We start from the raw sequence: 27,173 nt of genomic DNA, 5'->3' as shown, positions 1-27,173 counted from the left end.
AATATAATAAAAAAAAAATAAAAAAAATTAGTCGATTATTTTCATCTTTAGTCAAATTAGTGTCAAGTCTGTTTTCTGAGAATTATTTGACATCACAACATCATTTGACTTTGTTCGCAAAAATACCTTGTAATTTTTATTATTCATTAAAAATCAATATGCTGAGTAATAATAACATAATATTTTATTTTATTTTAATATTTTTAAGAAGTTTCGAGTTTTTGTGGCTTTGTAGAAATAAAACCAAAATTGCTAGATTATTGATATGACAACCTTGTAGGATGTTTGTAAAAACAAACATCATGAAAGTTTGTTTGATGGTAACTAGGAAGTTTGTTTTAAACTTGCCTTAAGTTTACAAAGTTTCAGTCTCAAACTTGGATCTAGCTTTCACTCTTGATACTTCAAACATTTCAAACTTGATTCAAGCCAGAGTCAAGTTTACATTGCTATCTGGGGTGCATGCTTGTTCTTAACCCTTTAAATGTAAACTGCATTTATAAAGAAATTATTTCCGTAAAATAAATAACCAAAATATTTCGACTGTTTTTATGTTTATCTTATTCGGTTCTTTATTCCATCACTAGTTGTTGTCATTTTGTTTTAGTCTTTTTATCTTTAAGGATTGTCTGTGGTAAATTTCTAAACAACATGTGCGTTTAAACGATTGTGTTGCCAACGTTATTGCTATCCCGCCAAATCTAGCGGTATCGTGAGATTTGCAATTTCCTATAAAATGATGCGTAAAAAAATGTAAGGCAAAAAGGTAAAGTAAGAATGAAGCAATTATAATAAATTCAACACATTGTTTTACGGCCACTTGAAATTATTTTGAAGCATTACTCGTTTTAAAAAGTACAAATATTTTCATCTACGCCGTTTATAATTACATTTGTACATAAGTAACGATCAATGCTTTTTGAAATAAACTGTGATTTAAAATTAATTCAAGTGGTTTTAAAACAATTTATTCAATTTATCGTATTAAATATTGTTATTTTACAAAGTTAATGCTGATTCAATAAATAATATAAGAATGAAGGAAGTTTAAGAAAGATATGGGATACATTACTTTTATGGGATTAAAAAATATTATCAGATGCCGTAGAAACATGTCGTTTATAGTAGATATGAGATGATTCATAGTTGAGCCCCATGAACTACCTACAATTAATATGTAAATATATGTATATGTATACTATATGCATATTTTTAACATGTATTTAGGGTATTTTTTAAATTTTTTATTTACTGACAAAAAAACAGTTTTCTAGTATGAGTGAAACCGATAAAAAAACAATTTTTGGAAAAAAATCAAACGTTTTAGCGAGAATTTCAAATATAAGCTGGCACCAATAACTATGGTTACGTTTGCTGCCAGCAACCATTTATCATCTTTGGCGCGAACTTTGCATCCGCTACCGGCTACGGTGCTGCCGTCGTACCGCCAGTTTAGTGCCTTCGCGATTCCCGAATTGCCAATATTCAATATTGCCATAGCCGATAACGCCAAACGCCATTGCCCGTTGTGTTTTTGAATCGAATGGTTGTCATTGACACTTGTTTTTTAAAAAATATATTTTTTAATTAATTTATTTTTCTCATCGGTAAGTCATTTTATCGTTAAATTATTTATATTTCAACAGCGGTTCTTAATAAAGTCGATTGTTTTGGTTCCGTGCCGAAGAGAATTACAAATTTGAAGCACCGAAATGTTTTGTATTTATTTGTTGTTATCCCATTAAATAAATAGTTACAATAACATTGATCTTTATCAACACAGCGAAGTCAACATTAAAATTATTTAAAATCATTCCCGTTCGCACGTGTTTTCATCCCTAATCAAAATACCAAAATGGCCGTCAGCAGAACGAAAACATAAAAACATTCATCCGTCATTTGGTGACCTTGCCGACGAGCGTCTGTTTGTTTCTTTCTAATTCTCACATTTTGCTGTCTTGTTATACAACTCATTTAAGTGTTATTCGTAACTCTAAAAACAACATTTCTATTTGTTTATTTTTTACTCTGGCGCGGTTGATGCAACATGTGTCTAGAGTTTTCTATTATATATACACAACTTTCCAGCTCCTGTCCCCGGTCATTTGTATTGACCGAGGTCACAGATTGTTGCCAATTTCCCGGATGCGTATTTCATGCGCACAGAATGCAATATATGCAGCTTTGCTGGCTCAATGCAATATTTTTGTAAGTTATATGCTAAAACGCCCAGACGTTATTTTCAAGGAGGACCTGCGGAGACAAAGATTCAACCGCGAGTTGCTTTTAGTTAGCGATCTGATTTATTTTATTATATCTTAATCACATAGAATTGGTTACTTGACACCTCGCCAGTAGTATAGCGGTAATATTTGAAATTATTTCAATAAATGTAAATAATTGCTGGTAAAAAAACTTACATTTATCCAAATGTGTAACGTTTTACATAAAATGTCCAGTGTCCAAAATGGAGGATATTAGCCAATCTTATTTGTTTTCTTTATTTAAACAAAAGTTTTATCTTTTAAAGTAATAAAAATGAATGGTTGAATTTGGCATAATTTAAAATGTGTTGTTTTATTTTATTCCAGTTGATTATAATGAACCAGGTTGTAGTACTGTGACTAGAGTTGCAGACTCATGGATTAGAGGTTCAAACCCTTCTGTACTATAACTTTATTCCCATTTTTCTAATAGTGAGTTATTTCTAACTCATTGAAAATGGCCCTTATATATAATAAGAGCAAAAAGTGCTTGCACGAACACGATCAAGTGCACAGATTTGTGTACGGGGGTGTCTTCGATAGATATCAATGTACTTATCTTATAACCTAGTACCTCGCTAATCTTGAACCTCACTTATCTGGTGATCGTGGTAATCCAGACAGATGGAGCGGAAGGCATTTCATCTGCGTTGAGCGCCGCACTAAGCAGTCTTGTCAATCATCGATCTGCGTGTACGACAAACATTTCTGCGTTATTTAACTTCATTTCAAATGCGCAGCATTCCTTCATGTTTATTACTCACTTTGTTAATATTGTCGAGGTTGTCTTCTGATAATTAAAGAATTTTCTGAAGTTAAACATATATTACCATTAGAGTATTGCAAACCACAACCTGGACGCCTCGGTAATCTGGCAAGGTCCCGATTTTGCTTGTCCGAACTGTCGAGACTACCGTATGAATATGCATCACATTTTAAAATATTTAGTTTATCTCTGCCTAACTTAAAAAATAAAGTGACCAACATATTTTTATCAAAAAGATCAAATCATCTTCAGAAGATTGGGTTGGAATAGTTATAATTTGATTGATTAATGTATTTTGTTATTGTATAATTTCTTTAAAATATATATGTATTTCAAGTAATTAATAATGTGTACAGTACGAGTATATTAATATTTCATACTGGATTTTTTAAAAATATTTTTCTTTTTAAGCACTCTTTATACCACATAAATGTAAATGGCAGAAATGCCGTATATAAATAAATAAAATAAGATACAGGTTTGATAGTGTATCTTCTTAATCGCTTGGGAGAATTTATCTTCAACCTTACCATCATTGTTAAGGTATAGCCTCCATATCTTCCTATTGTAATTGCCCATCTGATGTTACGTACTCAAGATAGTGTCCATTTTTATACATTGTTTGCATCCTTTTCTATTATAATAAATAAAATGATGATAGTCTAAATTTATTTTTTTAAATTTAAAAGAATACTATTGTGGAAATAGACTTTTGTAGCTGAATTTAATACAAGTAAACACAGGTTTTGCTACCATTTGTGCACACAGAGGTTTGGGCTTTTAGAATTTCGAGCCCCATCAAGCAGGGGGCCAGTACTCATGCCCCACGTGCCCTTATGGAAAAAATGGTCCTGCATTTGTATTTTGCAATATCGTCTGCCTGACTTCTAAAACTCGTAAATACCAAACTGACCCTTTTTCAAGATAATTTTTTTTATAGGTTAACTATTTTTTACAAATTTGAATAAAAATATAATAAAACCGAATTTTCATTGATAATTTTTTTTATTTAAGTTGCTGGATTTATGAAGTTTTCATTCATAATTTGGGTTGAAAATACAAAGTTAAAAGTTTTGTTTATGATGAAATTAAGTTTATTATCTTGAATATATTAATTCTATGTAATAACCGATACTGTGTTTTACAATTATTGCGGTAAATTATCATAATAATGAAGGAAATTATTTGGCAAACTAAACTGAATTCAACTCTCGCAAGTCTTGGTTCTTTGGTTTAATTAAAATAATATTTTCATGTCATCATCATAATATCCTTATTCGCGCCTTGTGGTGTTTAAGACACTGCATTGGTACTACAATCACAGTGTATCAGCAATTCTTTATAATTTGTAAGATTATTTAGAGTTGGAAGGTTTTGAAATATTTGGGATACAACTATCAAAAACTATATTTGGGATTATCATCTGGGGCAATATAAACTGGGGTTCGTAAAATAGCGCGCTAATATTAGTAAAAACCGGGTCGCCAGCATTCTTACCAGGTTGAATATTCTTAGAAAACTGAATACATTAGTATTTCTAGGATTTATTTTAATACCAACATTTGCAAGAATATAACTTGGCAAAGCGACATACCTAATTTTATTCAGCGGGAACATTTATGTCACTGTTTTTCATGTTGAATGTTTAATGCAATGAATCGAGCATTTGGACGGATCCGTATTCCAAAAAAAAAGTTTTTATGGTAAACTTATTCATCATAGCAATATTTAATAAAGAATTTGCCGTTGTTGCGTTTCGGTTTTTATATTCTCTACAGTATTTTTTTTTTTCATAAATTAACATTTTTACCATAATCTTCAAATCGATTCAGCGAACGTTTTTCTTTTTTTTTTGTCATGTGATTACTTTTTTCTGATTTCGACAGACCATGCCACAATTCCAGGTTTATTACAAAACATGATTTTAAACTATCACAGCATTGTCTTCCGAGTAAAATCATAAAAGAAGATCAACTCTGTTTAATTTCACTTTCAACATTTTTAAATTTTGGCACTTTGGTTGCGTCAGCTTCACCATATCAAGTTCAAAATATTTCTCAATCCCAATTTACGATCTGAAATGGTGAAGCATTTTTTGCTAGCAGGAATTTACATCGGTTTTTAATTTACCCTTTTTCTGACTTGCGATGAATTTTGAGTTATTTTTCTTCTAAAACATCTATAACCCTTTTCTTAGTTCCATTTTTTTTTCACTATGATTTATAAAGCTTAATTTAATATTGCGGTCTCGCCTTTCTTTTCGTGCTTATTTCGTTCACCGGTTCTTCACTATAAGAATATAAGGAACCAATTTTTTTTTTTTACTTATTCCATGAGATATACTTCTGGAGCAGAAGATTAAACATGAACCTCTGTATTTTTATTATCGTTAATTGAGCACTGGGTCTTTGAAAATTAAAAATGTTACAAAGCTCTTCCCCTTGAAAACGATTCAAAATGTTGATTACGACAATTATCTCAACAGAAGTATTAATACTCGCTTTATCGTAATTAGTTAATAAGTATAAATAATAACGAAATAATGTGAACAGTTTCATAACTAAAAGAGTCTACTTTACAATTAATATTCAATACAATACATTATTTATTAGCGTGAAAGGTTAAAATTATTATACTAGTAGAAATGCTTTATTTAGCTTGAAATAAAAATAATAATCACAAAACTGGACACGGCACGAAAGATTGCAGTGGGATTTATGAGGTTTATAAAAATATATTTGACTATGTATAGGATTTACGAGTTTTTTTTTTTAAACGAAACATTGTATGAACGTACAAGTTTTATCTGCACATAGATAATTTAAATTCCTAACAGAAAATGCTAAAATATAATTTTTGTCAATTTTTGGATTTATGAGTTTTATAAGATGGATCATGAGGCAGAATGACAATATTCTACATAAACCCTCCAGATAATTTGCCAAACTCAGAGAAAGAAACAACAAAAGCCGTAGAGTTAAAGTTACTTGTTTATTGGCAAAAAAAGTTTTTTAGTATGAAGGAAACTGATTAAAAGATCACTGTTTTGGTATGTGGAGGGAGTGCTTTCAATGTTATCGGTAGGTCAAATTTGAAATAGTATGTACTTTCTGTTTTCTAGTAGTCGCAAGAGATGAGTGAGAATGTAGGTAGAGCTCGGGGGCGCGGGCGAGGTCAGCCGCGGGGGGGCGCGGGTGGGCCCGGGGGACCCGCGCGGGCACCGCAGCCAGGGGCGCCGCAGCCGGGCCCATCGCAGGTGCCCTCCGCCGCGCCCGGCCCGCCGCAGGGCGCATGGGCTGCCCGCGGACCCGCGGCCGCAGCCCCGCCCCGCGCTGCTGCACCACCGCAGGCCGGTAGAGCCCTCGGCGGTGGAGATGTGGTGCGCGCCATGGCGGACCTGGCTGTGGGCGATGCAGGGGCCCGCGGGCCGGCAGCGAGCCGAGGCAACATGCGCGGGGTTGGACGCCAGATTCCTGACAACCCTTATATTAGGACACGACCAGAGGCTGTTAACAGCAAAAAAGGTTTGTAAAACAGTTTTTAAATGGGATCGTGCATTCTATATTTAAAATATGGTCAGTGATATAAATTGATTGCCTCCCTTTCAAACAGATCTATCTCCATATTCCATTCGATGTAGCCGTTTTCAGCAAATATGGGTCATTTTTTAGCTTTATAGTCTCGTATTCATTCGGTTTTCTCAAATAAAGCCATTGACCTATAATGCACCTTGAGCCCTCTGAAATTATGACACTTAACCCATGCCCAAACGCGTATTTAGTAATTCTTAATCGCCAGCTGGGTTTTAACGTGAGCTTGACATTTAATTTGAAACCAAAATGCTGTGTAAAAAAAATATATCAATTTTCATTTGCAAGTAGGTACCTAGGTACTTGGTTATTATTGAATTCCATAACTTAAAATAATAAATATTCAAATATACAATTATTTTTGTAAATGTCAAACTTGCTCTTTTTGCCAACAGGGGGTGTACTTTATTTAGGAATGCGATTTTCAAAAATGTATTGAAAGCCAATTAACATTATTTTACTGTTACCAAAAATCCAGTATAAATAAATGGGTAGAAATTATTAGGAATTTATGGAAATAATCTGATTGTGATCCATAAAAAACTAATGTTGTTAATTCAAAAATATTTTTTTTTGCACACAATAATATCTTTACAATTTTTTTTTAAATGCGTTCTCGGCTAATGCAGCCCTGTTGAACCATGAAAAAAACATTTACGCTCCCAACTTTTTTGTATTTAATAAATTGAAGATTTTAAAAGCTTTAAATATGCTCGTGGCAAAGATCTACATTTCGCTAAAAACCGCACGTAAATCCGTCCAGTATTTATTCATCCCATCGAGGACACACATACGAACATTGCCTTTTAGTCTTAAATTTTTTTTTTTCTTGTATAAATATATTATTCTCTCCTCTCCATCCTTGATCCTGAAATTATCCACCATATAGGAAGCTTCCTCTCAAAAAATATGATAAATTTTTTGTTTTTTTTTTTTAAATGTTTTTTGATTTTTATTCCTTTAAATAAATTGTACTCTTGGCAAAAATCATCCTTCTTAGGATGGATTGCCTTAATATAAAAAAAAATATATATATATTATTGATCTTCAATACATACCACATTATGTGTGTACACATAAATATATGTAAAAGGTACTTTTAACGAACCTTGGAGAAAAAAAGATCCCTCAATATTAAATAGAATCATATTATTTAATGTACATATTTTTAATCTTACCGCGGACGCAACTAACCACAAAAAGAGATATCTGGTTTATTATCTAAGTGTAAAATTATACTATTGTTAACTGAATCGGCATTCAATTAACATAAATTATTTTTTTTATTTACTTACGAAAAACAACAGTTGTTATATAAGAATTCAAAATATAAAAAAATTGTACATACATCCAGTATTATTATTATCCAGTATAAATTATTATAAAAATAAAAACTTTGCTGTAAATTACTGTCTTCAAATAACACAACTTTAGTTTCGGGAGAGCACTCCTCCCATCGATAGGTAATATTATCACCTATGTTCACAAAGTTTATATATTTATAAATATATACTTTTATTAGTTATATTGAATTTTTTGTAAAGGGATTTTATAAAATTATTAAATTACCGTAGCAATGAAGTATTTTCATCATAATCATGGCTTCAATTTTTTATTTTTTAAAATAATATAGTAATAGTCACGTGTTGAACATATTCTCGTCACATTTTGATGCCTGTTCAGAAATTGTATTATATATTGTGTTGTGTTAGGTTTAAGTTTTTTTTGTAATAATATCACTGTAATTATACCAATATTATACCAATGTGTGTACAACAATAAACTTAAATAAAATGAATGTAATAATAACTTTACTATAAAAAAAATATTTTGAGAAAACGGCGCAAGTAGGCGCAAGATTTTATTCTTATAGAAAACTTATTTCTTAATATAAAAATTCTAATATCCAACCATGAGCAAATTTAGCTGATAAATATAAAAACATTTTTTTTTACATTAAAAAAAAAAACATTATACACAGTTTCAAAGTTTCACTATAAACTTGATATGAGGTGTGATAATCAATAATCAGAACAAAATACAACAAAAATATTTTGACTAAAAAGAAATATATTATTTTATAAATACAATAGTTATTATAAATAATAGTGTGACGCGCTCAATCTCACTCTTCTGAAGACCACAATAAAGTAAACACAATCTGCTCAGACATAGATATGAACAAAATGATTAAACAACTTAATGGTATCCATCTGTGTTGTTATTATTTAATATCCTAAAACTGATCGCCATGTATTACAATCTGGCTTTATTTCGCAGGGACATCTGGTTCAGCCATCAAAGTTCTGGCAAACTATTTTAAATTAATTACACACCCACAGTGGTGCTTGTACATGTATCGTGTGGATATATCTCCAGCAGAAGATAGAACGAGGGTTCGTCAGAGCCTCATGCGAGACCATAGAGCTAAAATTGGAGGGTGTGTATAATTATTATTGTATTATTTAAATGTACGCAGAAATATAGCACTCAACTGAAAAAGATGGCCACAAAAAAAAAGCATCTAAATGTTTTTGTACTTTTTCCATATTTAATATAGAATATAAGCTAAACATGGTAAAAAAAAAGGAAATACCAACCTAAAAATACAAAGCATTTTCAGTAAAATGTTATTTAAAGATACTCCTATTTTTCAAAAGAGAAGTACTTTAAAAAAAATATATTGTGGGAAGCATTATTTGGATTATATGTGTTGTATATGTATAGACAATATTTTTGATTGAATGCAACAATTTAATTAGCATAGTATTTAATGTTTTAGATATATATTTGATGGAACGGTTCTTTACTCGTGTAACCGTCTGAGTCCTGACCCGCTAGAGTTATATTCAAAACGTAAAGAAGACGAAGAGACGATGAAGCTTACGCTAAAGGTAAGGGAATTTCCACTATTTCAACCTTTGGACTCCTTCCGCATCAACACGATCAATAACTAAGTTATTCGCGGTAACCTGGACTGTGCTGTGATGTCTTTAAATGAATCTCGTCCCAAACTAAACGAATTGTGATGTAATATAGGGTTTTACTGTAAATATGTTTTATAGTTTTAAGAATATCTTGTTGTTGAATTGGCATTTACGTCGTAATACTTGATAAACCATTATAAAATAAAAAACACTCATCACTGTTATATTTATTATATTTGGAGAATACCTAATACTATTTTTGTATCACCCGTCTATAAGATTGCTCTCCCGAAACTATAGTTGTGTTCTTTAAATATAATAAATGTTAGTAACATTGATAGAGGCAAATGCTCACCTGCTCCAAAAACGTATAGTTTATGTTATGTTTTTGTTTTTTTATTGTGCTTTTTATAATATAGATATACAGAGATTAAATATAAACGTAAATACGTAATTTTTGAAAATATCTTAACATTTTGTAATTTCTCTGTGTATTGTATGCGTTAAGCTAGGGTTTCCCGTATCTTAACGGCCGTAGTGAACGGTGATGCGGTGGACAGCCGTCGTAGTGGTGACTAGAGAGTGATTTTATTTTTTAACGGTGTTATCAACACCATTTTTATAGGAAACCACTCTCTAGTCACCGTTACGACGGCTGTCAATCGCATTAATGTTCACTACGGCCGTTAAAATACGGGCACCGCTGTCCTAGGAAACTCGAGCTTTACTGTGATTTTGCTGGTTCGTCGCCTGCATCTGCCACAGTCAGACGTTTCCCAGCGTAAACGGGTAGCCACCCTTCTAAATAGAGTCAATGACAAAGTCGGAAGGTAGTAGCATGACTGCGCCAATCGCAAGTCAACCTTGATAGCCCTGAAAAGGACTTTCCATCCGGAAGAGCGATGAGCGGGGGGAGAAACTGGATAAAACACGTGTTAACTGTTCGGAGTTACGAACTCCACTTATTTATTCAACCACATCACATGCCTTGTCAAGCGGTGCTCGTCGAATTCCGCGGGGCTAGCTGGGCGAGGGTAGCTATACCTTCACTTGAAACATTTTATAAAGTTTACTCTCTGCCTATATTGCCCCCGGTATCGCTGAGGGCATGCTCAAAAGTGAACCATTTGTCTTTATTAAAAGCCTAGCACGCCACCAACAAATACCGGGGTACCTAACTTCATTTATCTATTCAAGTTTTTCAACAATTCAACAAATTCTAACACTTCTATTTAAGACTTAAAAATGGTTCCAAAATTGAAATATTTGGCGGTAAGAATGCAAATATTAAAAAAAAAATGTTTGGTTAGTTTATTTTACGCCTTGATAAAAATTTTGTTGCAGAGCTGGCCAATATAATTTTTTTATTTAAAAAGTTTGATGTACACATAGTTTGACTGAAATCTTGTTATTAATATTTATATCATTTACTTTGTGGTCAAACATTTTACCAAATGTTATTAAATATTTGTAAATAACCACTTAACGACTTTTCTTTATCTACCGGTTTTGAGACGTACTCGTCTCTTCGTCACACTCAAAATCCACTGTACACCCCCTCACCACAGTTGCACAAAAATATGAAACCAACATGACATGCATTTTAATAAGCAACCCTTACATGCAATGATTAGGTAATCAGTACATGTAAGGGTTGCTTTTTCAAATGCATGTCGTGTTGGTTTTGTATTTTTGTGTAACAATTATGATGAAAGTGTATAGTGGGTATAGTGCATGTTGCATGTTGGTTTAATTGGTGTCCTGACAAGGAAACATTGAAGTCTAGAACCGAGTTCTATACAAATAGGTATTTATAAATACAATATTGTTAAATTTACAATGATATATCTGTTTTCACAGCTTGTAGGAGATGTGACGGCTGGAGATCACCATTATCTGCAAGTGTTCAATATATTAATGAGAAGATGCTATGATAACTTGGAACTTGAACTGATCGGTCGTGATTTCTTTGATCCCAAAGCTAAGGTAATTACCAATAATTCGTTTAATCTCTAGGTATATTTTTTAAGAAATACCAAATTTAAAGAAATATACTAAGAAGTTTAATTTTTTAACAATATTATTTGCAACATTATTTTTCCCTTGTGAGGGAACAAGAATACAAGAAAATAATTCTAAAAAATCATTTTTTTCTGCTATGGTTAAATTGCCTAATGAACGAATTTGTGGATGTTGACTACATAAAATTAGAATTGTATGCAATTGGGTCAGAACCCAAATTATGTAGAAATTGGTGTTTGCCACGTGGAATAAAGCCTCGAGGTTTCTGAAGTTTGAGTGGTGTATTAATGGCTGGCTTTCAGGTGGATATACGTGAGCACAAGCTCCAGATATGGCCTGGATACAAGACTACGATCAATCAGTATGAAAATGACATTCTCATGGTAGCTGAAATTGCCCACAAAGTTGTTAGAATTGATACTGTGCTCGATTGCTTGAGAAAACATAATAGGAGCTCAACATTCAAGCAAGATTTCAGTGCTGAAGTAATAGGTGAGCGAGAATACATTCCTTACTTGTTTTATCTGCACAATACATTGCATGTCCGCCCATTTATTATCGATGTTTCACGGGTGATAAATGATCTTTGATATTATAATGATCAAGATTTTGTATCATACATTGGGTTTTATGATTTAAAAAAAAAAACAGAAGTGTAACGAGTGGCATGCCAAATAGACAAAAATTAATACCCATATCAATCATTGCTTTGTTTATAACTAATGAGCTGAACCTAGCAATGCTTTGCTATTACTAGATTTGCGTATAAACTTGTAAATAAATTAAATGAACACAACCAAAAATTTATGGAATTAAGTTAAAGTTTATGTTAAACTTTACTTTTACTTAACCATATTAACATGTTCGCTGTTCTAAAATAAAACCATCGACCTATTAATACATACGCACCCTGAGCACTCTAAAATTATGACACTTAACTCATGCCCAACGCATATTAAGTCATTCTTTAACAGCCAACTGGGTACCTAGATACTTGTTTATGGTTAAATTCCAAAACTTAAAATAATTCATTTATCAATATAGAATTCTTTTTGCAAATGTCAAACTCTGCTTTTCTTACTAACAGGGGTGCACATTATGTAGGAATACGATTTTCAAAAATGTGTTAAATGTTGGTTAATATTATTTGAGCATTACCAAATATTAAATAAAAATACTTAAATACGTAGAATTGTAAGGAATTTAAGGAAAGCAACTGATAAAGATCCATAAAAAATTAGTGTTGAAGTAAACATTAAAATACAAACATTTTTATGTTAAAAAAAATAACATCCTTCCAATTTTTTAGTACATACATTCTTGTCAAATGCAGCCATTATTAATTAGATTGAAGATTTTAAGAGCTATAAAAATGCCTAAAGCTAGGGTTTCCTAGGACAGCGGTGCCCGTATTTTAACGGCCGTAGTGAACGGTGATGCAGTGGACAGCCGTCGTAAAGGTGACTAGAGTGTGGTTTTCTAGGAAAACGGTGTTATCAACACCATTTAACACCATTTTCCTAGGAAACCACTCTCTATTCACCTTTACGACGGCTGTCCACTGCATCACCGTTCACTACGGCCGTTAAAATACGGGCACCGCTGTCCTAGGAAACCCTAGCTTAAGCCAAAGTACATAATTTTCAAGAAAACCTCACCTAAATCGCTCCAGTAGTTAATTAGTCCATCAAGGCACACATTCAAACATTGCCTTTTGTATATATTGTTAACTAAAAAATCTTTATTTATAAAAATGCACAATCGATCGATACAAAATCATAATATCTTTTTTCGGATGTGACGCCAAACTCGATCCTTTGTTCTTCTCTCCGCCTTTGTTGGCGCATTATTATTGTTTTTCATAGAGTGCCATTGTCGCCCCTAGCGGTGGATCACGGAAGTTGTATGCATGGCGCTAATATTCAAATATTAAATAACAACATAGATTAATCACAGTTTACATGCTCTCACGAGATTATTATGGCTTTTTAGGCCGTGTCCGTGTTAACCCATAAAAATGAAGATAGGAAAAAAGACTACACTACTACCAATTCCAATGTATATATATATATAATTAGGTAACTACAAAAACATGATAAAAAAAAAGCACAGTAGTTTATTAAGGTCCATAAAAACAATAGTAAACAAAGATGAATAAGTCACTAATACACATTATGATACATAGTTAGTTGATTGCATATACAGACATATATTGAATGAACATAATCGAAAATTTCATATCAATTATTGTATTTAGTTCAAATTACATATATACCAGGGGCGGATGCTCCTTATAATCGATTACATGCAGCTTACCATATTTTTTTGACATCGTAAGTAACATCACCAAAAAAATATATTACTTTTCTTTGGTTATTATTATTAAATTTATATCATATTCCTTTATTCCATACAGCGACCAGTTGCACCTCTATTGGCCAAAATTATTACTACTGAATTACACGAGATTACTCTGCTCACTTTAAAATCACTAATTCAAATACGTCTTTAACCTAAAACTTTAGAATCTCGTTCGAAAAATTACACTTGCGATTACAGTAAAATCTTGCAGCTTTCATTAATGCAATTTAGTCTTTCAATACTTTTTCACAAGGGCTAGTATTCTTTAAAATACATCAATTTGACTTACGACAGTCTAAGGGAGGTGACAATATACGCACTCGTTATGTGTGAGAAAGAGATAACGAATATATTTTGTATGTCTTAACACGAAAGTTACAATAATAAGTAAGTAATTGACAGTAATTGATCATACTTATGTTTCGGTGATTTGAAAGTAAATTTGCTTTAAAATAAATTAATATATTGATATTTTAATCGAAACGAATTGATATTTTAATCCATAATACAGTATAAATCCTTTAGTGGGTTTTAAAAAAACAAAGATTCGCTAATTGTTTTTTGATTGTAATTCGTTTTTGTGCATACGATGACAGTTGAATATTGTAGGTTATTCTTCAGTATCCATTTAAACTTTTAAAATTTAGTTAGAGTTATGATAAAAACGTTACTAGTGTATAGTGTTAAGAATAAATATATATGAAGAATTATAATATGTATAACTTATGTCGTTTTGTGAATAATAATGTGATATAAAAGTCGATGAAACAATGATTCTTAAAACGTAATTTATGTTTTGTTTGGTGAACTATTGTACTCGGTAAGGAATACTTTTAAATTATTTAATTATTATAATTTATTAAGAAATAGTGTTTTATTTCAAGACAAGTTATAATAGTCTGACTTAACCAAAGATGCACTGGTGCGCTAATGAATTATCCAGTTTATTAATTACTTTTTCGACACTTAGCCTAAAACGCGAAATAGCTGCGCGGATGGGTCGTTGCTTTCTAATGACGTAGGCGGGGGTTCGAGTCCATAGGTGTTCCAATTTTTTTTTGCAATTATGTTTTTTTAAATCAAATGTTTGTGCTACATTAGAAAATATTTTTACTGAAACTATTAGCCGCTGGAGCCATTTGTTAGGAATTATTTATTAAATATAAAATAGACTTGTTTTTTATATGCCATACTACCGCTATGGACATTTTATCAGAATTTTCATAGCTTACCAATTTAAAACTCACCGCTCGCCACTGATATATACATATATATTATTTTTGTGTTTTGGATTACATAAATTGTGAGGATATTTGGTGATAGGTAAATTCGATAAATAGTTATTTGAATATTGTTTTCCCGTCACTGTCTTCAAGATGCCTCCCCAATGCTATGCGAACAAGGCAACTGCATTTCGGACCTTTTATGCCTAAATAAAAAAAACAAAATTGACATTTTGTCGTCACATTTTCCGCACCTCAAAACTGATTCGATTTTATAATTTTTTGAAACAGTATAAGAATGAAATTTTCCGAATCGGTACATAGTAGTATGTAAATAGTTATCATATTTGTATTCCATGTGTCCGAAAATTAATTTATTCATACATAGAGAAATAATTAGGTAAAATTAGGTAAATATAAAAAAAAAACACATTCGTATACATAATATCCAAAGAATAATATGTTAAAAAAGTAAGAGAATCTTGTAACGAAAAACTCCCTCAGAGATGTGAAAAATGTCTATGTCCAAAGTGATATTGTTCAACATTTGGAATGTGAAACAGGCTATGTTGACGCTGTCTAAGGTAATGATCAGGAACATAAAAGCTAATGCTCCGCATAATTTCAGGGTTGTCAATAATACCGCGCAACAATCGAAAGAAGTGCGTTGTTAAATACACATTCCTTCTAGTGTTCAAACTGCTGTAACCAAGCATACCCTGGAGGAACTCAGTGGGATAAAGCCATGGATAATATCCGCACTCCCTCATGTAGAGAAACCGAAGAAATTTCTTCTGAACCCTCTCCACCATAAGAGAGTACTTCAACTCACACGGTCCCCAAATCATCGAGCCACTCTCGTGTACTACCAAAAACCCTAGCAGTACGCAAGACGAATCCTAACATCTTCAATGAACTACTACAAACTGTTTCGATCTGATCATGAAATGTCAGGGAACTCACAAAAGTGATGCCTAGATCTTTAACCTTCGCAATCCGCATAAGATTCTGGTCATTCATTCTATAGCGGAAGAATAGCGTTTTGTGGGCCCTGGTGAAAGACATAACTGAGCATTTTGAAATATTGAACAATAATTTATTTCGTCTTCCCCATTCAGACAATACGACAGGTTTACTCCTTGCTGAGCATAACACATGCAAATTTATAAAGAGGTTTCATAATTTCTAAAGCTCATATTTCATGGGTCAGAAAACAGTACAAGATCTTATGCAAGATTCGACTCTATGAATATTGTCTCGTGAAATCCAGAAATATTAGAACATGGATACTGTTAACATTGGTTGTTGTTACTGTGTTCATTTATTGCACTGCTCCTTTTCACTTCATGCCTGCTTTTCTTTTCTGGAAATACTCATTTTCAATAAGGTTCACGATCCATGTTATTTTAGAAACCTAATGTTGATTGCTGATCGCAGAGCTATATATTGTTAGTTGACGGTAGTCACGTCGTCACAAGATAGCTCATTTTGCTAACTGTAAATTTGTCATTTATCTGTCATGGCACCGAAAACGTCTGTACTGTGCATGCTTAAGCGCAACTTTTAATCCCAGAAACGGTCCCGTGTCAAACAGCAAATAAAATGGTCAAAGATATATGCACAAGAATTATTGTACACAAAATACTCGAGATCTTGCACCATTTTCTATCCCTACATTAAATGAAAATGAGCTTTATCCAATTTCTCTCGGAAAAAAGCTGTGTTTTTATTTTAAATAACCATATTAAAAATAATAATCAGTCTCCCTCGAATAATACTTTTAGCTGCTTCTCCCGATTACAGTGGGAAGTCTTCAACTGTCCATAAAGAAAAACCGAAAATTACTATATTTGGATGAACATTAAAGTGTCTTTGTTGGTAACCTATAATTGAACATGTTTAGAAGAAAAAATTGTATACATATTATGTTTTTTATATAGAAAACTTAATTTTACTTCGTAGATAAAATTAAAGATAAATGATAACTTCCCATTGTAATCGGTGCCCAGGTTTAAGTGCGCATATAAGTGAACTCTATTATCTCCTTTAATAATTTTGTCTTTTATTTTTTAGGGTCTGTGGTTTTAACCGAATATAACAACAAAACATACACAATAGATGACGTCCATTGGGATGTGACTCCTGGTTCAAAGTTCTCTTGTAAAGGAGACGATGTTTCCTATGTTTCATATTACAAAACTGTAAGTTCTATCTAAACCTGTTAGACATTTAAAGAATGTATATTACGATTTATAGAGATTTTAATATCTCTATAAATACAGGTTGTTTGTTAAACCCTATCAACATCCGAAACCACGATGATCAGTTTGAGTAAGTAGTCACATTGGCACATTAAAATAAATTTTTAGAATGAATAACATTTAAAAAAATATAATATCAAAAAAAGCAAATGGTTGCTTACTTCTGCAGGGAAGAAACGAGGGGGAGTCTGATACGTCGACAACCGCACGACCGCGCTCCCCTCGCTTCTCCCCTGTAGAAGTAAGCAACCATTTAAAAAAATATATTTTATATTTTTAAATTTTCTTTCTAAATATTTTTTCAAAATGCTAATATGTCTTGCCCATACTGATCATGTTTCGGATGTGACAGAGTTTAAAGAACATCCTGTAAAAAAATTATATGTTAAAATTTCGGCATTCCTCTTTCATACATTTTGAATAATAAATACCTATTGGGCACAGAAGAAGCATTAAATATCGAAGTACAAAGAGTACCGAACAACGATTTTCTCACATACTCTTTATGTCTCACTCTCGATGCTACAGGTATATTTGCAAACGAGAGACAATTTTACGCATCACTCAGGCCAATAACCATGAACCATTACACTACACTGCCGGCGAGAGCGTCAGCTAATGATTTTTTTTCTTCATGTTTTTACAAATAATAAATAATTGAAACAATATTCCATTTTTCTGATTAAAAATATCTCAATTTTGCATGTGCAATGTGATGTGGGTAAGACCCTGTCACGGAGAGGACACATATCACTTGATCTGTATCACCAAAGTGACATAATCTATTAGGAAAATTGTTATCAGGCGTTGCCTAGTATGTGAAATTATTCAGTCAGATGAATCTCTTCACAACAATAAAGGTTTCAGCTCTTTAACTTCACTAAAATCAACAAATGGAAGAAATGAAGAAATATGGATGTTCAAACATAGGCAAAATGGTGAATGTTACACAGTGTGTAAAGTGGCCACTTAAACCAGCCAATGACAGGTCATAAGCCCTGTAAATGGTATTTCATTCTTTTCTAAGGTATTCTTCATCCCTGTTGTAATTTGTTAATCTATTAAGTGGTTTAGTGAGGAAGTTCAGAAGAATTTTTTCAATTTGTTAATAGACTATTAAACAAAACCAAAAAAAAACATCAGAAACGAAAATGTAATTAAATTAAAATCAGAAATATGCCGCGAATTTTGCCTTTGTTTCAGCAGTTGCTTGCATCACATTGAATTCGATTTTAAATGAGATTTAAATTGTAAAACATCCTCCATAACTAGATTTCAATAAATATCATAAATTGTTCAGTCTTGTACTATTTATTCAGCATTATTTTTTATATGTTTTTTAGAAATATAACTTGAATATTCTGGACATGAACCAGCCTTTACTGGTTTCCAAGGCCAAAGCACGTGATATCCGTGCTGGAATGTCAGAATTTATCTACTTAGTCCCCGAGTTCTGTCGCATGACTGGTCTCACTGAAGAAATGAGGAAGAACTTCCGCCTCATGAAGGAAATGTCTAACCACACTCGTGTGCCACCGCAGCTTCGAATGGAAAAGCTATTAAACTTCAATACCAGGTTAAACAATACTCCCAAGGCTGTTCAAGTAAGTTTAATCTACGCATTTTATCTGTAAATTGCTACAGTACAAGTCGAGTCTTTTATGTATTTATTAGTTGTGACCATGTTTTGTAACTGGAAAATACAACAATAATATATACAAATAGTAGATTATGCCTTTTGAAGTTTAGACCAAATTTAGGTACACTGGTACTTATGTGAAGACGTATTTTAGTAAAATTTGTTCTAATGATTTTAATAAAATGAATTGAAATTTATCAAAGAAAAATCTTAAATTTTGGTTTTTTTAAAAAAATTAAAATCATTTTAAATCACACAAATTTTTGGGTATTTTTCTTAAATTCTACATTACGATTGCTTTCAATAAAATGTTTAAAAAGTATTAAAATATTTAGAATCATTTAATTGAAGCCTCCTTTTCATGAAATTATGTTGTTTTTTTTTTAAGAAGAAAATTCTGGTTTTAAATATTTCATTACAATATGTTTTTAAAAAAACTAATGCTGTTGAACGCCTGATACAAATATATATTTTTTATCTAAGAACATACTGTAGATATAAATAATTGCAGCCAAAATCTTTTTTATTTAATTCATAATCTTCAAATCAGAAGAAATTTTACTTAAATACCTATTTCATTTTTATACGAGTACCTAGTCTAAATTTCAAAAGGGGTAATCTGCTGGTCAAAAAGAAATTATATTTCAGTCATGAAACTTTTAAGTACATTTTTTTATCAAAAATATCTTATAAAATGTTGTTTTTATATGTTGTTTAAAAGTAATAGTAAAGAGATTTTTGACAGGAAATACTTGAAAGTAAATATATATTTAATTCCAGTGTTTTTATTCATCTGGCTGATAATATTTTTTCTTATATAATTCAGGATCTAAAAGATTGGTCGATGTCTGTAGACAAGAAGCTAGTGGAAATAACAGCTCGCCAGCTTCCAATGGAGGCCATCGTACAAGGCAGAAATGGCGAAGTAAAATATAATTCGGGAGACACTAACGACGGCTGGACAAGAGAACTGCGTGCCAAGTGCATGCTCTCGTGCGGACAAGTCGCACGCTGGGCTGTCGTTGTACCGCAGCGCATGAGAAGAGAGGTGGAGGGATTCGTTCAGATGATTATGAAGAATGGATCCGCAATGGGATTCAACTTGCCACCGCCCACATATTGCGAGACACCTTCGGACCAAATACAAGTGTATTTGGATAAATTAGAGCAAGTCATCGCTCAGATCAACCCTAACATAATATTGTGCGCGGTTACAAATGACAGAAGTGATCGCTACAGTGCCATAAAGAAGAAGTGCTATGTGGACCGAGCCGTTCCCACCCAGGTGGTCACCGGCCGCTGCATTTCCAACAAGAGCGCCATGTCCATAGCCACCAAGGTAGCCATCCAGATCAACTGCAAGGTGGGCGGGGCCCCGTGGAGTGTGGTCATGCCCCTGTCCAACATGATGGTGGTGGGCTACGACGTGTGCCACGACACCAACAACAAGAGCAAGAGCTTCGGTTCCATGGTGGCGTCTCTGGACAAGGCCATGTCGCGTTACTTCAGCGCCGTGACCCCCCACACTAATGGGGAGGAACTCTCCAACCAATTTGGACTGAACATCAAGAAGGCGCTTCACAAATACAAGTCTGTCAATGGGGTTCTTCCCTCGCACATTGTCATTTATCGTGATGGCGTTGGCGAGGGACAGATCCCCTATGTATATACTCATGAGGTTGAAGTTTTGAAGAAGGCCTTGATGGAGGTGTACAATGGGCCAAATTTTAAGATGGGATTTATTATCGTGTCCAAACGCTTGAACACGAGGTTCGTTCTGGCTAATGGACTTAGCAATCCTAAACCTGGAACTATTATTGATGATGTAGTAACAAGTCCCGAGAGGTGAGTTTGGCATTTAATTTCTTTCACAATGTAAAACTATTTTATTTCTTCAAAATAAAGAATTCAATCCTTCTATTGTATCATTGCATGCATGGGGACATTAATATTTATGTACACCATAAATCTAAAATTGCTAACTGTTGGTTAATTAATGATCTACATCATGAATTAACTGTTTGTCTACATTTGATATTAGTAACAATAAAAAAAAATTGTCGGGCTTCGTGGAGTAGTGGTCAGCACCTTTGCCCACTATGCAAGAAGTTTCAGGTTCGATTCCTGACACGTTTGACATGAAATATGTAGTGCCCTATGCACCATTAGGTGTGGAAAGGGGATGATTAACATTTTTTTTGTCATCAGTAAACGTATGCCGTCTAAATGAGATAAGACTAAATCTGTTCGCATTTTGGTTTAACGCTGATTCCCAGTGGGTTTCAACCATTAAGTATTTACTTAAATGTTCCTCTGGATAGCAATTGTTATAAATGGCAATTTGTGTACTAATGCAGTGTCCTTTGCATCATTACGTGAAAATCTTGGCAAAATTCAAGAGTAGACTTTTTAAAAACAATTTATGTTCCTTAAACTTGTCTAAATAGAAAATATGTATTTTTATCAACAGATATGACTTCTTCCTGGTTTCACAAGCAGTGCGCGATGGCACAGTATCACCCACGTCATATAATATCATATACGATACCCTCGGTCTGACACCCGACCAGGTGCAGCGGTTAACCTACAAGTTCTGCCACACTTACTACAATTTCTCAGGGCAGGTCAGGGTGCCCGCCCCTTGCCAATATGCTCACAAGCTGGCCTTCATGGCGGGACAACACCTCCATCTGACTCCCAACCCCGGCCTCGAGACTCTCCTTTACTTCCTTTAACTTAGTCAAATCATCCAAATTTGTGATTTTACACTTTACGATAACTATACGTAAGACATATTTTTCTACTATATTTGTCTTTATTTTTCTACCGTATTAGTCTTTATTTTTCTACTGTATTAGTCTTTATTTTTATTTGTTTTAATATTGTTAAAAAGCAGTTCAGTTGAACACAGCTCGATTCAAATTACATCTTCACTGTTACTGAAAGAAAATTTTTATTTCTAACCGAGATATAAAAGTAATTAAAAATGTAAAATTTAAAAACTTTACATTCTATTTTGAATTATAATTATTCAAATAAATATTTAGAAAGTTTACTCAAACAAATTTAATACAAATTTTTTTTATTGTATAAAATAATATTTTGAATAAAAAAAATAAAAATATGGCAGTAAAAACATTCCTGAAGGTTGTTATGGCAAAAGGTGAAGTTGTATATTATTCTATATTCAGAAAATACATATTAGTGGATACCATAGTACAGTGCACATACGTGTATAGGACAAAACCCGTCTCATTCAAAATTACTATAAGAAATATTGATTTTAATGGGACAGGATTTTGTAGACTCACTGTATAGTCAGGGCTGTTATTCCAAACGCTCTCGCGGACGTAGAAAAAGCTTTTATCTCATGTGTTTACATACAAAATACGCAAAGTAAAAGTGTTTTCTATGGGCGCGAAAGTGTTTTCTATGGGCGCGAAAGTGTTATGTAAGTTTAGGGTCAATATGAGCTTAAATCTGAATCTTATCCTTCTGGCTGTTACCCTGTTTGGATATATGTTATGAGGTAAGTGTTGAGTGTGGTACATCTAGTGTAGTGAGATGTGATGGTGCTGGCATTCAGAGTTGCCATTATCGGATAAGCGGATATTTTTGAAAATGTTACCTATAAATTCAAATTTTTATTCCTAGACGTTTTAAGAATATTTCGTTATTATTATATTTTATAATACGGTCTTGTGTTTGATAACACAAAACTTTGCATTTTATTTTATGATAATTTAATTAATTTTAGGAATTTGCTTTAGTAATCTTACCCGAAAATGTTTCAGTTGAACCAAAACAGTTATCAATGTTAACTCACCCATACTTCGTGTCAAGAAATAGGTAGCTTATACTGCCTTGTAGTTAACCCGCAACTGGATGTGAATTCGGCGTAAGAGTGCAATGCATTCCCACCTACTATATATATAGATCTGATACTTACACATGTATTCATTCATAAGCGGTACATGTATAATAGGTGTCTATTATCGATATCCAATCGTAACTTTTATCTAACCCCCATTATTCATCAAATTTTGTAATTCTGTTTAATGTTAAATCATAAATTTTGTAATTTTTGTGCACACCATTGACACCCTATTATACATTATATACCAATATTTTACCAAGTACTTACCACCATCATGGTGGGTTTACCAAGCATTGACTTCATTTAAATTAGGTTGTGTTAGTGTCGAAACACATCGATTGTTTAGGATAAGAGTTATTTTTCATACGAGTAATAGAGTATATGTTAATACAGTATATTCTCAACTGTACGTTAATTTGTTTCTTTCTATCTATGAGGCTTTATTTGAATAATCTCTAAAATGTCAAAAGAAAAAATGTGTCTCATTATTATTTTGTGTATTCCAAAAAGAGACGTTGACTGAACATTAAATTTCAACCATCCCTCGCACCTTTTGAATTTAGCTTTACTGGTATGCAATTGTTTTGGGGTAATTTTAATAAATCGTCATTGCGTTGGCAATATCTGTTTCAATATTTTCAATTTCTCATTAAGATTATGCAATTTTGTTTCAACAAAATGTACCCAAATATTTTTTCAAAATAACATTTTGTTTTTGTTTTATTAATCTGAATAATTTTTGAAATGTCAACAGATATTGTCGGCCTAACGATGAAATACTGTTCCATTTTGCAGACTAAGTATATTGCCAGTTATACTGCAATACCGCGTAACTATCAATTGATATTATTTTGTGATAGGAACCTAGAACGCTTTCTGTTAATATAATACTAACAATTATAGTCGACTAAAATGCCGCTGGAGTATCAGAAAAACTATCATTATTAACTTGCGATATTGCAGTATCACCAACGATATAAATACGTCGATACTTTTCTCCCATGTTCAGTTCCATGGTAATTAATTTATAATAAATTTTCTGTCAACTGACTTACAATTCTTTATTTAAAATTGCTGCAAACAAATAATTAAATTTGTCAAACTAATCACACAAGTATAAACGTAAAAGTAGTATACCTTTATTGATACCAAATACCATGAGAAGGAAATGGAAAGGTCGGCCACAAATTTGAAATAAAGGATATAAAAATAATATTTTGATTTAATTCTGATTATAATTTTTCAGCATTATTTACTATTTTTCAAATTCTTTTCTAATTTAGCCTTACCAAGGGGTAAGCTAAGGAGCGTAACCCATATAGGCGATGTTTAAACATTTTGGTGTTATTACAACTAAAATAACCTTTGAAAAATAAACACTGTTATGGTGTAAGAAGAATTAAAACACATTTTTTTTCTTTTTTGGGTTTTTTTATGACTTTAAAAGTTTGAATTTTATCTCTAATGCCTGGTGTTGGCAATCCTGCACCTAGAGTTGCAAACTTAAGTCATTGTTACTTTTATCCATTGTTATTATTTTGCTTAAATGCCTTAAATGCTCATACCTTAAGAGTTTTAAGTTAGGGGTGTTAAAAGTTTAATCATATTTGCTCAACTCTGATATATCTGATAACAAATATTTAAAATCTCTCAAAATCTTTTTGTTTTCTCAATAATGTACTTTTGGATTGAATGATAATGGTTATATTTCTGCTGACCTATCCTACTACTGCCATTTCTTAATAGGGATAGGCAGAGGATAGAATGCAGTACCTACCTATCTTGTAAACAAATATTGATTATTAGTGACTGACCGAAACAAGATTTTCAACCGAATTTTGGCTCCTGTTCTAGTTTCAACCGAAACCAAAACATATTTAGATAAGTTACATCACTTCAAAACGCCCTTTAGGCATTTTTATTGTTAAACCTTAAGAGTTCATTAAATCAAGTGTTAAATAAAATACACAACCAAATAAAAGACATACATTTAGTGAGTAAATTTGTTTATTTTTAGTGGTCTTTGGTTTGTTGTTTTGTTATACATATAACATATGTAACAGTACTACTCGGCCGAGCCGAAATCGAGAAGGTGGCCGATTTTTGGCTGAAACTCCTTTTATTGGTCAAAACAGACTGAAACTTGGATCAGTCACTATCGATTATGTCTCTTTTGTTTTGGAAATGTGATTGAAAACTTTTTGCCTAAATATTGTTTACCTTTAAAGTAAATTGATTTTAGTTTTAAGTTCTGCCCAGTACAAAATGAAGTTTGTACTAAATCACTTGTGCCAGAGTGATTTAGTTTTAGGTTTAAGGCATATTACAGTATTTCACAATGTTTTATCCTAAGTATTTTTTTTATTTTAAATAAAGTTTTTTAAGAAACACACTTGTCTAATTATTCACTAAAAAAAATCAAGAAACAAAAAACTACAAATGGTTATTATTCAGATAGTGGATTTAAGCCAGAAAAGAAAAATTGATAAAGTATTTCCAGTCGAAATAAATTGAAACTTGTTAAAACTCATGTTTTACAAACCTCCCACAAACAATCAATACTTTTCTTAAAATAAATAACTATCAGAAAACCGTCGGCTATCATCAACCATTAATATGCTAGAAAATTCGGGCTTCATGTAATCTGTCCTCCAGGCTTTGTTTTATCTTGTCGCAGTCATTGCTACAATATGCTGCTTGTTTATTATCATCGTTGCGCCGGCAATATCTGCCGTGTTGATGAAATCAGGCCTCAAAGGATTTGCAAGAAGAAAGTCATCTTACGTTACGGAAATTGAGAGATATAAATATATATATCAATCTTTTCTGTTAATTTCCTCTTGTATAAGAATATGAGAAAAAATAAATGTAGAGGGGTGAACATTTTGGAGAATCATGCCGTCCCCTCCAGTAAAAAAATTGTTTGCGATAATTTTTTTCTGCAACAGGATAATGATCCAAAGCATACAGCCAGCCAAAGCAAAAACTTATTTAACCCACAGAAAGGATGCGGGGGAAATTCAGTTAGCCACCTTAGAGTACGGACTTAAATCTAATAGAACATAAATTTGTGGGAACATCTTGATAAGAAAAATTGAAAAAAAGAATCAGGTTGTGGTCCAGTGGCTAGTGTCTCGGACTCTAAGATTAAAGGTCTGATTCGAATCCCACTCAGCTTAATTCCCATTTTCTAATAGTGAGTTATTTACAACTCTTTGAAAATGGCCCTCAAAATGAAATATTTGGGTAAATCATAAGAACACGAATATTTATTTTTTCAAAAACCGAAAGGTGCCTAAAAATTAAGAAGACTTTCGTATGGTACTAATTAGGGTCTGGACACATCACCACGGGGCCGTGCTGCGGCGCGGTGCGTATTGCAATTCAAAATTGTAATATCGAAACAAAACTGGTATTAGAAAAATGGTCTGATAGTCTATGCTCTAGCCAAAATGATTATATGAAACAGTGTTCAGTGTCTTTTTTTATTTTATTTGTTAAAAGACTGAAACTAAGCCAAAAAAAATTTTTGTCTTTTGTGTGAAAGGCGAGAGTTAGCATTTTGCTAAATCTCCCCCTGTAAACCCGAATCCGTAAAGCATCGGGCTATTAGGTAGGGGGTGAGCTCCTTAACATCCTCAGGTTTAACCAGTGGTCCCCCGAGGATGAGGCTTCATTTACGATGTAAAACATTACATTCTTGAAGTGATTACTCACAAAAACGGCGTTATGTTAAAAAAATATTATTATTATTATTCACATTCCTCATCTGCACTGCAGGACCTACATCTAGAAGTTTTGGCTGTACTGATAACCCCTCAGAGTAATAATTCTCTAGAGAAGCCCTTAAACTCTATTGCATAAAACAAAAGCGTTACAAATATTTGGTTTGGTTTTTAGTTACATGTAATTGACTGTTTTTGTTTACGCTCACAATTTTCAATGCAAGTACCTAAGGCTTTTTGTACTGCTGTAATTTGTAGCAAAGTTCGTGGTCAATAATAATAGAATGCTTTGTCTCCGTATGGACGACTCTATTAAGCCATTACTCTAAGGATAACCCTCACTCTATTTCGGCTGAGCTTTATTTTATTAGGTCAAAGGCAAACCTTTGCGAGCACCCTTTTATCAGTTTCTTCATATGGTGCTAACTAGGTACATTTTGCCAGAGAATTAGATAGACGACAGAGATATGAGGAGCACATTTGGACGACCCACGGTAGGGCTCAGGTGCCTATAAGGG

General features: G+C 32.7%; 1 protein-coding gene across 2 annotated transcripts; it reads left to right on the top strand.

The window, feature by feature from the left end:
- Positions 1 to 1,421: 1,421 nt before the first annotated feature.
- LOC148284850 (piwi-like protein Siwi) lies at positions 1,422 to 25,320 on the top strand. Of its 2 annotated transcripts, none has more exons than XM_088233949.1 (10): positions 1,422 to 1,607; positions 6,152 to 6,554; positions 8,901 to 9,060; positions 9,403 to 9,514; positions 11,408 to 11,533; positions 11,872 to 12,061; positions 17,227 to 17,354; positions 18,758 to 19,018; positions 19,880 to 20,898; positions 21,524 to 25,320. In XM_088233949.1, exons 2-10 carry the CDS (start codon positions 6,164 to 6,166, stop codon positions 21,786 to 21,788), a joined length of 2,652 nt encoding a protein of 883 aa, XP_088090075.1. In that variant the 5' UTR covers positions 1,422 to 1,607; positions 6,152 to 6,163; the 3' UTR covers positions 21,789 to 25,320. The 2 variants fall into 2 exon arrangements, with proteins under 2 accessions (XP_088090075.1, XP_088090083.1); XM_088233957.1 differs by having other exon boundaries at positions 1,422 to 2,208.
- Positions 25,321 to 27,173: the final 1,853 nt, after the last annotated feature.

The sequence above is a fragment of the Micrasema longulum genome, unplaced genomic scaffold (assembly GCF_059751315.1).
Source record: "Micrasema longulum isolate JH-2025_06_02 unplaced genomic scaffold, ASM5975131v1 h1tg000083l, whole genome shotgun sequence".
Taxonomy (NCBI): Eukaryota; Metazoa; Arthropoda; class Insecta; order Trichoptera; family Brachycentridae; genus Micrasema; species Micrasema longulum.
The sequence above is the reverse complement of the archived record's forward strand: the minus strand, read 5'-3'. Positions and strand labels throughout refer to the sequence as shown.